Raw genomic sequence first — 14,148 nt, 5'->3', positions numbered from 1 at the left:
CTATACTGACCCAAGCTTTGGTGGTGGAGGAAGAGGTTTGGGGCTAAAAGACCAAAGGAAAGTGTGGGTGCATGGAGGTTAAGTTGTATGCACAATATTGATTGATTGATTTGATTTGATTTGATTTGATTTGTATACCGCCCTTCCAAAATGGATCAGGGCGGTTTACAATTAAAACAGGTGAATTTATAGAATGTTTTTACTGTTTATGTGGTGCAAAAGTTAAAGATTTTTAAAATCCTAGAATGTCCTTGGTTTTTGAAAGAGAAATTCATTGAATTATTTGAGTTGTGATTTTTTTTGCTAACCACCGTGGTTCAGATGAACCTCAGCCATGCAGGAGCACATAACATACAAACACAAATGCAATAGCTTTCCTTCCCCATCCACAAATAGAAATACACACTTCTGTAGTCTGCTTATTCAGCAGACAGCCATTTTTGTTTTGGGAAGCAGGTTCCATAGGGGCACCTTCAGTCTGCCAAGCAAATGCAAACTCATCCTTTGCCACCCTTATTCACCATTATTTTAAATGACACATTTAAAATGGAAACTTTCAAATCTGTTAAATTTAGGAATACATAGCAGGTTTTCACCAAGCCAGCAAAAGGCATGTCCTGGCAATATCTCTGAATTTTTAATGTATTCTATATTGACAAAAAGAGCATTTTAAGATACGTTTTGTGTGGGCAAAACATAAAAGAAGTTGCAAACAGTGTGATCATAGCAGCAATAAAGCATTCCTAACTGAAGTCAAGACTGTCTCTGTCCAGAAGAAGTCACCGTTGATTTACCCGTATTTTCTGTAGAACCTTTGTAGAACCAGGCAATATTGCTGACTTGAATTCCGTAAAATTCCTGGGCCTTTAAAAATCTGTTACACACACACGCACACCATCAAGTTCATTGTTAAACTGTGTTGCCTATAGCCTCAATACTATTTCCCATGTGCGCTGTATGTTGATATAAATTTATGTTAGTGCTTCTCTGTAATGTAGCATGGAATAGCACTGAAACTTCATTGGTGAAGTAAGATGTATCATTTTGCTGCTGGAGTTACCAGTTTAAAATCTTGTTTCAGCTGGCCCTTAATGAGGAGAAACTTAAGTATGTAGTACTTGGGGCTCCTGTATGTAGTATGTAGTACTCTGGGCTCCTTGGAGGAAGAACAGGATATAAAATGTAGATGATGATGATGATGATGATAGGTTATGTGGATGAATATGTATAATCCTCAGTGTTCTTTTCTTCTGCTTTCTTCAGACGTTTGGTCAGCAGGCTGTGTATTGGCAGAACTGTTACTAGGACAACCAATTTTCCCAGGTGACAGTGGTGTGGATCAGTTGGTGGAAATAATCAAGGTATGGAATTGTTGATTATTCAGATATCGTTTTGAAGCATAAACACAATAATAGTTACTAGCCAGCCCAGGCACAGAACATCTGTGCCTCCGGCTGTCCCCCCACCCCTCCCACCCCACACACACTGGCATGCCCAGCTTTCTGGACGACTGGCCACTACATCATTTTTATTATTATTAATGATCTACATTAGTTTGAGTATGGCAGATCCAAAACTTTTTTTTAAATTATATGTTATCTCACATCATACAAATTTCATGAATAAATTACATTTCATCATACAAATTATTTATAATTTTCAACTCTATCATCTATACTGAGAATCAGTTATTACACAAAAACTACCAAACAGCTTCATTGATATACTAATCTTAAAAAACAAAAATAAAATAAATGCTAATTAATTTACAAATCTTAACTCTTTATATCAGATTGTCCCCGATAACTTGAATGACTGTACTTTATCCTGTTTAGCAGACCCAAACCTATAATAATGATTATACCATCAGTGTACACGTCTCCTTACAGAGTTTTACAGGCAAAAAGTAGACATAGTAGACCCTCTGCAAGCTTATACAAACAATGGGGAAAACAAGAGAAAGAGGGAAAGATGTAGGAAGTTATTAGTGTAGGTAGGAAGTTATTAGTGTAGGCAAATGGTTTACTCTATACTTAAAACTTGTCTAGAATTGAGATTAAGGATTAAAGGGAAAAACCAGAGGTCTCTAGAGAGGTGGCAGGCGCGTGGGAGGTTAGTTTTGAGGTTTATTGCAACTGCTTGAAAGAACAGCAGAATTTCTATAGTCACAAGTTCCGTCCCATGTGTGGTTTGGCTTGCTCTGGAATTGTAGCTTTTTTTCTGTCGTGCATGTCATCAGATCCCAGTAGTGGCCCAAGACCTTGATGCTCCTGGGGCAGGGCATCTAAAGCTACCTCCACCCTACCTGCCTTTTTTTGCAGTGGCTACTACTTCACCCACCTTCATCACTGCTGCCTCCTCTTGTGCAGCAGTGACACTTGCTCTCACCACTCCCTGCCTCAGTGTGCATCATCATATCTCCTTTGCATGCTGCTGAGAGTGATAGAAACATCCATTTCACCTAGGAGGACTATAACTCGAGACTCGCTCTGTTTCTACAGCAGTGGCAGAACATAAAAGGTCACTGGGTTTTATCCATTATCCAATTGGGATACAAGAAAGAATTCACTGAACCTCAGCCTTTTTCAGGGATAGGAACCATGCCTCCAACTCCTGCTTTTCTGGAAGAAGTAAGCACCTTACTTAACAAGGGTGCAATTCAGAGGGTGCATCGGAATGTCCACACAGAGTTCTACTCCAGCACTTTACATCCCCAAAGCAAGACAGTGGCCTCCACCCCATCCTAGATCTGAGGGGTTTCAATCGGTTTATCAGATATCACCATTTTTAGATGGTCACCATTCCCATGATCCTGGTATTTTGCCTAGCAAATGCCTGGTCCGCATCCCTAGATTCTCAGGATGCTTACTTCCACATTCCCATCTGTGTACAACATCTATTAGTACACAGTATTATCTTTCAACCCACAGACTAGCAAATGCTTAATACAATTCGACCCAGAGTATTCATGAAGACAATATCTGGAGTGGCTTCCACATCCATCTAATTGCCCAGAAATTTTATATATGTCAACTAGGTGGCAAGTACCACCAACTCGGGATGTGCGAATCGGGGTACAAATCAATTTTTACCCAAATCTAGCTGATTCGGATGATTTAGAGACAGAACAAATCACCCCTGTGATCCATTGGATAGATTTGGGTCCAAATTGAATCGTACCAGATTCAATTAGAATCAGTTTGAGATTCAGATTCCTCCTATTAATGTCCCAGATTCTGAGCTTTCTTTTTTTTTTTTAAAGCGAAGCTCTAGCCCTTGTAGAAGTGAAGTTATGGAGCAAAATGTGTGGTCACTATTTTTCAAGTGTTTGGATTCATTGGTGTATAATAACTTTTCCTCAAATGAATCCCTCTGACGATTCATTACACATTTTCATTTCTTCTGTTCATTTGTCTTTGGACAGTGCCAACTGTCAACTTCCATGTGCCAATTACACCCCCCTTCCACCCGCAAGGCAGTGGGGTCCTACTCAGTTTATTTTCTAGGAATTTTTTCAAGTGTTTAGACTCTTTGGTTTCTAATAACCTTTCCTCATAATGAATCCCTATGGAGATTCATTGCACACCAAAGAATCTAAACACATCAAAAATTCCTAAAATAAAAACTTGAGTACCCAGTGGCTTGCAGGTTGGGGGTGGGGAGTAGTTGGCACATTTGAGGCCACTAATTCCCCTACCCTACCCAAAAAACAGTGGGGTCAAAATGAACAGAAGAAATGAAGGTGTGTAATGAAGACACCAAAGAATCTAAACAATTCAAAAATTCCTTAAAAAGAGAGTACCCCAGTGTGTGTGTTGGGGTGGTGGTGTCTGTAGTTGACACATGTCAGTTGACAGTTGGCACTGTCCAATGACAGTCAAAATGAACAGAAGAAATGAAGGCGTATAATGAATCCCTAGGGATTTCCTCAGCTTTGTATTTCACCCAAAAACATATCAGCAGCCAGTGCAGTTCTTTTAAAACTGATGTTGTGTGGTCCCTTAGTGTTGTCTGAGAGACCAATATGGCTGCTGCATTCTGTACCAATTGTAGATTCCAGACTACGTACTAAGGCAACCCTACATAGAATGCACTACAGTAGTCAAGCCTGGAGGTTACTAGCATATGTACCACTGTTTTAAGGTCATTTACCTCTAGAAATGTAGCTGACATATCAACCGAAGCTGATAAAAAGCTTCCTCAACCTGAGATACCAGGCAGAGCTTTGGATCCAGGAGCACTCCCAATCTACATGCCTGATCTTTCAGGGGGAGTGTAACCCCATCCAGAACAGGCAGATCCAAACCATCTCTTGGTCCCGGCCCCCCACAGTCATTACCTCCATCTTATTTGGATTCAACTTCAGTTTGTTATCCCTCTGCCAGCCCATTACCGCCTCCAGGCAGACATTTAGGGAAGATATGCCATTTCTGGATGAGGTTGATATGGAGAAGTAAATCTGGGTACTGTCATCAGCATATTGATAACTCCCTTGCTTCAAACCTCCAGATGATCTCTCCCAGCGGTTTCATGTAGATGTTAAAGAGCATTGGAGACAGTATGGAGTCTTGTGGAACTCCACACTTTAGTTCTCGCCTAGCAGAACAACCGTCTCCAAGTGACACTATCTGGAATCTACCAGAGAGGTAGGAACGGAACCACTGTAAAACAGTGCCACCAAATCCCACCTCCCTCAGGCAGTCCAGAAGAATACCATGGTTGATGGTATCGAAAGCTGCAGAGCGATCCAAAAGGATCAGTAGAGTCACACTCCCGCTGTCAAATAGCCAGTTGGAGATCATCCATCTGGCCAACCAAGGCAATCTCAACCCCATAACCCCCACGAAAGCCAGTTTGAAATGGGTGTAGATGATCTGCATCATCCAAAACTGCCTAGAGTTGAGAGGCTACCACCTGCTCAATCACCTTGCCCAACCATGGAAGATTAGAAACAGGTCTGACTTTTTTATTAGCTGATTGCTGTGTATCTACAACACTCTGTGTGGCCAGATTTTGTGTGGCTGCATGTAAGATTAGGTCTGAGCTGATCTGAGTATCGGTGTTTTGCCTTACTTCTACTATTTTTATTGAGTTTTGTTTGTTTCTGTGACGTTGGGTCAATGACAGTAATATAAAGCATTCATACATAGAAAACAGGTCTGTAATTAGCTAACTCCGAGGGATCCAGTGCAGCTTGTAGAACCTCCATGTTCAAGGGCGCTTTATACCAGAATGCTAATTTGTTGGCATTGGGTGGGAATAGCGTGTGGGATTTCCTTGCTTTACTTTTGTGGAGCTTCCCAGAAGCATCTGGGTGTGCTGGGCTGGAGTACATGCCCAATAAATCCTTTTTCAAGGGGCATTTTGACAGTTGAGTATTTTCATCCTTAGAAAGGAGTAAGCTCTCCTGCACTCAAGAGAGGAAGCTCACTGGGACTTGCTTCCCAATAAAGAGGGAACAATGAAACCATTCCTGGAAAATGGTTTTAGGAGGAGCAGTAGTGGAAGGATCATTTTAAAATATGGGTGGGAAAGATCCTGTTAAAAAACGGGTGAAGGAAATAATGCAAGTATCCGTATTTGAAAAGGAATGGGGGGGGGGGAATAAGCCTACCACCCCCACCCCCAGCATACAGACTGTGGTTATAGAACTCTGATATTATTCACAGCGTCCCACAGGGCATATGATCTGTTAGTATATTTAAAACAAATGCTAATAACCACTCCTTTTCTACTTTGTAGAGAATATGGCATGAAAGAGATAGTAACCATTAAGAGGGAGCCTGTGGCTTGGGAGCGGGGGAATAGACTCTGTGTATGCTCAGAAGTTATGCTTTCTTTTTAAATATGCTACTTTCTAGACAACGGAAGGAAAGAGATAGACACCAATAAGTGTCATTAAAACATGACACAGTTTAAAGAAGTATAGAACCAAGGCTGGATGAGCTAATCATATCAGTTATCCGTATTATTAGGAGGGGGCAGCTCTGGCTGGAGGAAACTGTTGAGCTGCCCTTAGTCCTCCTTCCAGTGGTCTGTTTAAGACGTGCTTGCCCTGATGGAAGGAAGGAGGAGGACTCATGTTTACGCACTCCTTAAAGGCTGGAAATATAAGAATTTGGAAGTGTGTCCACTAGGGGGCCATAAAGCCCTCTAGTGAACTTCATACAGTTACCATATGTGATTTCAAAAAGGCTGAGAGGATCCAGAGGGCCTGAGGAAGGTTTCCTTGGGAGGAGCCAGAGAGCAGGCTGAATTAAAACCTGTTGATAAGCCTATACATGATTTATTTCAAGAAACAGTAGCAAACCTCAACACCATCCTGAAGAGATGAAGAACATGCAGATGCAGAAGAACTGAAGAACTGTGAAAATTAGGGAATATTTCTGGGAAGACAGTCCTTAGTTTTTGATGGTGGCTAACATGTTGATTAATGAAGTGCATGCAGAAGAAAGTTGCACTGGTACAAATCTGTTGTGCTAGCTCTTTGTGCAAAGTCTGAGGCTTGCATTCCAGACTAGTGTTGCACTTCCACAGTCTTGCTTGCACTTGCGCAACAGTGCACAAAATAGAATTCATTTTAATTTGAACTTTTATGCAACTGCAGAAATCCCTGATTTTTTAAAATTACAGCTATGTGTTCATCTTGTGCTAGTGACAATCATAACGTTTTTGTATTCAGCCATAGGCCATCGTGATCTCAAAATTACAATTTAAAAAACAATAGGAACAAATCAGCCAAGTTGTCATTAAATCATAATAAAACACTTCCAGTGCAGATATTAGTTCTTAAACAATAACACCATGATTAGCTATTAAGATTTTTAACGTAACAAGCTCATAATTTCTTTGCAGCTCTAGCAAATAAGGAAGCCATATAAGTAATATATGACTTATTGTCAACTAGCAGGCCCACCACAATATCCTGTAAACTCTTGTCTGGGTATGGCAGGAGAAAGGTGGACAAACATTTCCTCCTTGGGTTGGCATATAGAGGACAACCCAACAAATAGCATACAATATCTTGCACCTGGATTACAGCTGTAGATATATTTCCATTCCACTCGAGGGATTCCTAGATATCTCCCTTCGACATAGGCCGTTGGCATCACCTGAAACCTAAGCTCAGTAAAGGCCCTGTGTATCTGATGGTGACTTAGGCATTGGAAATAAGATGTCATGGAATTATTCGTCTTTATTTTAGAAAAACCAGATCGAAAAATGTGAATTAATTAGTACTCTGTCCTCACTAGTGTCTTGATTTAAAAAAAAAACACCCAGTTCCTCAAGACATAATGATGATCAATAGACAGGTATTCTTCCACAGAAAAGTTATATATAACCCCTGCTAACTGGGCAAAGAGGCACCTTTTAACAGGTTGATCCTGGCTGTGATGCAGAGCAACTCTAATTCTGCTCTAATTAGGGCAGATGGTGTTCCTGGGAGAAACCCTAGAATTTTCCTCAGGAATTTATTCTGAAGGATGTCTAGATCAGTCTTAGCCCCTTCTCCCAAATTTCTGTTCCATGTAACATTTGGGCTAAGGCCTTAGCAGTCTAAACCTTGAGAGCAAGATTTACTAATTGGCCTCCTCTAGAAAAAAATAATCTTTGCAGCACTTGCTCCAAGGAATGGTCATACAGTGTCCTTTTAAAGGTCTGGGATCTTTTTCCAAAAACCATCCCCTTGAATTTTTGGTAATTAACCAATAGCTTATCCTCCTTGCAATAGTGTTCAAAACTGGTCAGTATTCTCTTTAGTCCTATTCTGTTTAGGGAGAGCAAAACCAGATCATCAGTGTACAGCAAGACTGCTACTTTTTTATTTTATTTAATTTATTTATTGTTAGATTTTTATACCTTTCATTAAAAATATCTCAAGTCAGTTTACAAACATGTAAAACAATATAAAACAGTTACACAATAAAAATATTAAATTGGAATATAAAAATATAAATCTAATTAAAAGTTATAAAAAACATACACAATGAGACCACAAAATACAGAGCAGCAGCAATAAAAACTACACTCATATAAACGCCTGGGTAAAAAGCCAAGATTTCACTTGCTTCTTAAAAACTGTGATGGATACTCAGGAGTTGGATACTCACCGGGAGAGCATTCCATAGTCTGGGGGCAATAACTGGGAGCAGGCCCTGTCCTACATGCTCAACAACTGAGCCTCCCTCATTGTTGGCACACGGAGCAAAGCCCACCCTAATGACCTTGTCACGCAGGTAGAAACCCTTGGGAGCAGGCGGTCCTTCAGATGTCCAGAGCCCAAACCGTGAAGGGCTTTAAAGGTCAAAATCAACACCTTGAATTCAAACTGGAAACAAATTGTCATCTCATGTAACTCTTTCAAAATGGGTTTAATATGATCCCGGCAGGTCACTCCGGATTAAATCCTAGCTGCCGCATTTTGCACTAGCTGCAGTTTCTGAACATTCCTCAAGGGTAGCCCCATGTAGAGCATGTTGCAGTAATCGATCCGTGATGTGACTTAAGGTGTGGGTAACTGTGGCCAGATCTGCCTTCTCGAGAAAGGGACGCATTTAAGTAATTTCATACAACATGCATTTTAAAGTTGCTAGCTGCTTCAAAAATGGCCTGCATAATGTTTGTCTGTTTATTTATCTATCATATTTATATACTGCCTGATATGTGTATCACTAGGTGGTATTATTATTATTATTACTTGTTTACACAGTCAGACAGGTGTTATTGACTGGTTTGTTTTATCCAGACATCGAGTCCTTCCCAAGGACCTGGGATGCCAGAATTTTATCATCCATACTGTTGGTTATTATAGATATTGTTGCAAAATATAGGCTGTTCCCAGTAAAGCTGCTTTTTGTAATTGGCTGATGGTGATTTCTGTGGCCCCTATGGTGTTGAGGTGCTCTTCAAGGTCTTTTGGAACTGCACCCAGGGCGCCAATTACCACTGGGATGATTTTGGTCTTTTTCTGCCACAGCCTTTCAATTTCAATTTGTAGATCTTTGTATTTGGTGATTTTTTCTATTTCTTTTTCTTCTATTCTGCTATCCCCTGGTATTGCTATGTCGATTATTTTGACTTGTTTTTCTTTCTTCTCGACTACAGTTATATCTGGTGTATTGTGTTGTTGTTGTTGTTGTTGTTATTACATTCATATCCCGCTCTTCCTCCAAAGAGCCCAGAGCGGTGTACTACACACTTGAGTTTCTCCTTCACAACAACCCTGTGAAGTAGGTTGGGCTGAGAGAGAAGTGACTGGCCCAGAGTCACCCAGCAGCAAGTCTCATGGCTGAATGGGGATTTGAACTCAGGTTTCCCCGGTCCTAGTCCAGCACTCTAACCACTACACCACGCTGGCTCTTTATATGCAGTTTAGAACACAACAAATATAAAACAGAGTAAAAACAATTAAAACAATATCACAGAATAAAACTATTACATGGGATAAAAACAATTAAACTGTTGTGGAGATGATCTTATTTTGGGAGAGCATATTCCAAAGCCCAGGGGCAGCCCCAGATAAGGCCCAGTCCTGAGTTGCTACCAAACAAGCTGATGGCAACCGTAACCAGACCTCTCCAGATATTCTTAATAGACGACAGGGTTCATGACAAAGGATGCTCTCTCTTAAATACCATGTTCACTGTGATGCTTCATTCTACCAGCATTTGGTTTATTATATACTTTTTATTCCAGAGTACTTTACAACATGTAGCCAGTGATTCAAATGCAAACATTCAACTATAGTTGGAGACCACTAAATTTTTACTTTGAATTCCAGTTCCTGTTCTCTATCCCAAATGAAGAAGATTTTGTCATGCATACACATGATGTGGTTGTTGCTAAAAAACCCAACCCAACATACAGCTAAAGTGTTGCTGGACATGAAACCTAGTTCTTCTCTCTCTGAATTGGGGTCCATGCAGCCATTCTGTTCCTTTAATCTTAACTGTATTGCATGTTTCAAATAATAATGGATGTAGTAGCTGTCTTGTAGCATGGTGTTCATTTTTTCTACTGTTTAGGTCCTTGGAACCCCTACAAGAGAACAAATTCGAGAAATGAATCCAAACTACACTGAATTTAAATTTCCCCAAATTAAGGCACATCCATGGACTAAGGTGAGTTGTCTACATATTAGTTTTCACACGTTATAAAACAGAACAGAAACATTATATTACTCATTGGCTCTGTAAACTGTTAATGTGGGTTATTTATCCACTTGCAGGGCATGGATTTTTGGACAGAGGTTTTTAGACAGAGAATTATATTGGAACACTGGCTTGGATCTAAAGATCCCATGGTTTTAGTAAGCAGAAGGCACTTTTAGTCACATGGGGTGGAGTACAAATTCCTGTCTCCACTTACAAGACACTCTGATGGGTTCCCCCCAAACAACCACTCTGGAGGAGCACAGGGGCTGCAGATGGGACAAGGCCAAAACCAGTAGTGTACACACACTTCCCTCCACAGGTGTCTGCTTGTGCAATGGGATCTTTGGAGCCAAACTTTTGTGATTAATTTACTCTGTAAATATAGAGTAGAGATAAATGTAGAGGTTTCATGGTCTCTTCTTTCTTGAAGAGCACTGTATGCTAATTAGACACAGCAGTTTTATTTTTGAAATCCTAAATGGTCTAATCTGACATTCAGCTAAGTGAGTGGGGCCTTGCTCCAGGTTCCCTCTTTGATTGTGATTAAAAGGTTCATTTGGAATTTTCTGCCTCTTAACCAAGAAGAAATATGTGACTCCACCATGGTTCATATTCATGGCTATTACTTAGACCAATAAAGAAACAAACAGTTCCTTCTCTTGAGGGGGGAAAACAACATTAAGAAATGCAGTTATGATCAGTGATATTGAGACATATCTCAGTGTATGGTTTTTTGTTTCTGTTTCTTCAGTCTTGAAACCAAAGAAGGGGTTGTGTGACAGTCCCCTCCAGAATGTGTCCTTTCTCCCATAGTAATAGGGCAGTGCGGACTGAGTTGCTCCTTTCTAGGAGGCAGCTAGGCCAATCAATCTGAATATATCCCTGGCTAGGAGACAAGTATCCTCCTAGCTGGTAGGGTCAGTTTCTTATTCCAGTGTTGTTGCTGAAATTATTTTAAACTTTTTAAAAGGTGGGGTTGGAGAGTGGAATATATATCTGTGCATCCCTTACTTCACCTGAGTTCTTAAGGAGATGTGCTGTGATTGACTGATTGTGTTGCTGAGGGATCCTCCTGTTCCCAGAATGCCCAGATGGACCATCAAGCACCATCAACCTCACATGGAAAGATCATGGGAATTAAAGGGGGGGACGGGACTGCAGGTTGGCAATAAACCTGCTACTGTAAGACTGTGAGATTTGGGCTTCAGCCCATCAGTGTTGCCCCCAAAGGATGCTTAGATGCAAATCACAAGCAGCAAGAACAGAGAGTGCAGCCCCTTCCAGAGTTGTTTTTACCCCATCATCAATTGTACACACCCTTCACTTGGAGTTGTTGAGCTAAGTAGAAAGGAAAGGTAGCAGTGCAGCAAGCATTCCTGCTATAGCAGCTACTGGACCATCTCCTCTGAGAGCGCATATTGATTTTTCTGTTGGCACTTTTGCATGGGCAGAGGTATTGTTGCTGCCACTGTGGTCCTGCATGAGCTGTCCACTGGAAGGAAGGACTGGCGTATTAACATTTATCTTATCTTATCTATTTTAAGCATTTTGTATCCCGCTCTTCCTCCAAGCAGCCCAGAGCAGTGTACATACTTAAGTTTCTCCTCACAACAACCCTGTGAAGTAGGTTAGGCTGAGAGAGAAGTGACTGGCCCAGAGTCACCCAGCAAGTCTCATAACTGAATGGGGATTTGAACTCAGGTCTCCCCAGTCCTAATCCAGCACTCTAACCACTACACCACGCTGGCTCTCTTTCTTCTGCTTCTTCTAACATTGCCTCCTCCTTCTGCTTGGGCAATGTTGGTGGAGCCCAAAGGCCAGATTGTCAGTGAAGAGGTGATGCTTGAAGTCTTAAAGGAAATTTTGATCTGCCCTGAGGCTAATCTAAATATATTTAGACCTAGCAGATTTCTAGCTTACTATTCCTGGGCAAGATGGTTGAGTGGGCAGCAAGGCTGTAGTTCCAATGGCTTTTGGACTGTACTGATGTCTTTGATCTATATCTGTCCAGATTCAGGCCAGACTTCAGAATGGAAGCTGTTTTCAGTGCTCTGGTTGATTCTCTTAGTCTTATTGGCAGCTTATGACTCTGTGCTTCCAGGCCTCTTGGTGGCTTTAGACACGGTTGATGATCAAATTCTGGGCTGCTGGAAGTAGTTGGAGATCAGTGATATCACATGCTTGTTGGTTCCACACCTACTTGTCTGAGCAACTTTGAAGGGTAGTACAGTCATCCCTTGGCAACCATGGGTTATCCAATCGCCGTTTTAAATATCCGCGACTGGGAAATTGTGGCAAGTCTCGCCAGCTGCAACCTGAGTATCCATGGTTTGGTGGGATTTTTTTGGGCAACTTGGGGTGTCTCCCTCCCCCGTAATTTCCGGGAGCCAGGGGGTGATTCCCCTTCACTCCTCTTACTGACTCATGACGATTTGCCCGGGGGGGGGGTGTTCTTCTTCAGTTTTTAGCTGTATTTTGTGGTCTTTTCTTGACCACGATTCCCCTAACCCCCTGTTTTCAATGGCTCACCAACTGCGAGGCTTTTCTGGAACGGAACCCTTGTGGTTGGCGAGGGATGGCTGTATTAGGTGAGTGTGCTGCTCTGCCTCATAGTATTTAACTCATGGACTTCTGCAAGATCCAGTCTTGCCCGGACTGCTCTTTAATTTCTGTATATGTAGCTACTGGAAAGACAAAAAGGGAAATTTACAATTTGGTATCATTGATATGCCAGTGTCACTGAAATCTCTATTTTTCATTTTCATCCAGCTGGTTTGGAAGGTTCCTTGAGCACCTGTCTGAATGCTGTTGTGGGCTGAATGAAGGCAAACGCATTGAATCTGTTTTCAGATAAGATAGAGTCATTGATGGTTGGGCATTTGGCTAACTTGGTTACAGTAAAAATTGCACTCTCCCTGAAAGAGCTTGTGAAGTCTGAGGTGGCAGTGATTGCTAGGATTGCTTTTCACCACCTTCTGCTGGTGAGCAGGCTGCACCCAATCCTGGGAACGTTGGAAGCTGCCTTATACTGAGTCAAACCATTGATCAATCTAGCTCAGTATTGTCTACTGGCAGCAGCACTTCAAGGTTTCAGGCAGACATCTCTCCCAGCCCTACCTGGACATGCCAAGGAATGAATCTGGTAGCTTTTGTGTGCAAGCATGCAGATGTGAATCTGGTAGCTTTTGCGTGCAAGCATGCAGATGCTCTGCCACTGAGCTATGGTCCCATCCCCTAAGGGGAAAAATCTTACAGCACTCACATGCAGTCACCCATCCAAATACAAACCAAGATGGGCCCTGCTTAGCCAGTAGGACAGTCCATGCTTGCTACTGCAAGACCAGCCTCCTCCCCAGAAAAGGGAACATAGGAAGCTGCCTTACACTGAGTCAGACCATTGGTCCATCTTGCTCAGTATTGTCTACACAGACTGGCAGCGGCTTCTCCAAGGTTGCAGACAGGAGTCTCTCTCAGCCCTCCCTGGAGATGCTGCCAGGGATTGAACCAGGGTCCTTCTGCATGCAAAGTAAATGCTCTGCCACTGAGCTACGGCCCCACCCCTAAGGGGAATATCTTGTAGCAGATCATGCTCACATGTAGTCACCCATCCAAATGCAAGCCAAAGCAAACCCTGCTTAGCAAAGGGGACAATTCATGCTTGCTGCTGCAAGACCAGCTCTTCATCCTCTCTAATCAAGATCTCACAAACTGTTCTACAATGTGTTCTATGCAGGACTGCCCTTGAAGATGGTTTGCAAAGTTCAGCTGATAAAGACAAGTTCAGCTGCTGACAAGGATGGGCTGCAGAGAACACAGAGCCCTGGTTTTAAGGCATCTGAATTAACTACTTTTTGGCTTCCAGGCCCAGTTCAAGACACAGCAGTTTTATCTTTGAAATCCTAAATGGTCTAATCTGACATTCAGCTAAGTGAGTGGGGCCTTGCTCCAGGTTCCCTCTTTGATTGTGATTAAAAGGTTCATTTGGCATAACTGA

The 14,148-nt window shown here is 41.9% G+C and overlaps 1 protein-coding gene across 3 annotated transcripts in view; it reads left to right on the top strand.

Annotated features, from left to right (window-relative positions):
- The window catches only part of GSK3B (glycogen synthase kinase 3 beta), a 156,081-nt gene that overhangs the window by 109,824 nt on the left and 32,109 nt on the right, over positions 1-14,148 (top strand). For all 3 annotated transcript variants that reach the window (XM_053292761.1, XM_053292760.1, XM_053292762.1), the window contains exons 7-8: positions 1,264-1,361; positions 10,026-10,121. In XM_053292761.1, the coding sequence (XP_053148736.1) occupies positions 1,264-1,361; positions 10,026-10,121 (194 nt within the window). The remainder of the gene's footprint in view (positions 1-1,263; positions 1,362-10,025; positions 10,122-14,148) is intronic.

Source organism: Hemicordylus capensis, chromosome 2, assembly GCF_027244095.1.
Source record: "Hemicordylus capensis ecotype Gifberg chromosome 2, rHemCap1.1.pri, whole genome shotgun sequence".
NCBI lineage: Eukaryota > Metazoa > Chordata > Lepidosauria > Squamata > Cordylidae > Hemicordylus > Hemicordylus capensis.
Note: the sequence above shows the minus strand (reverse complement) of the source record. Positions and strands in the feature narration are given on the sequence as shown.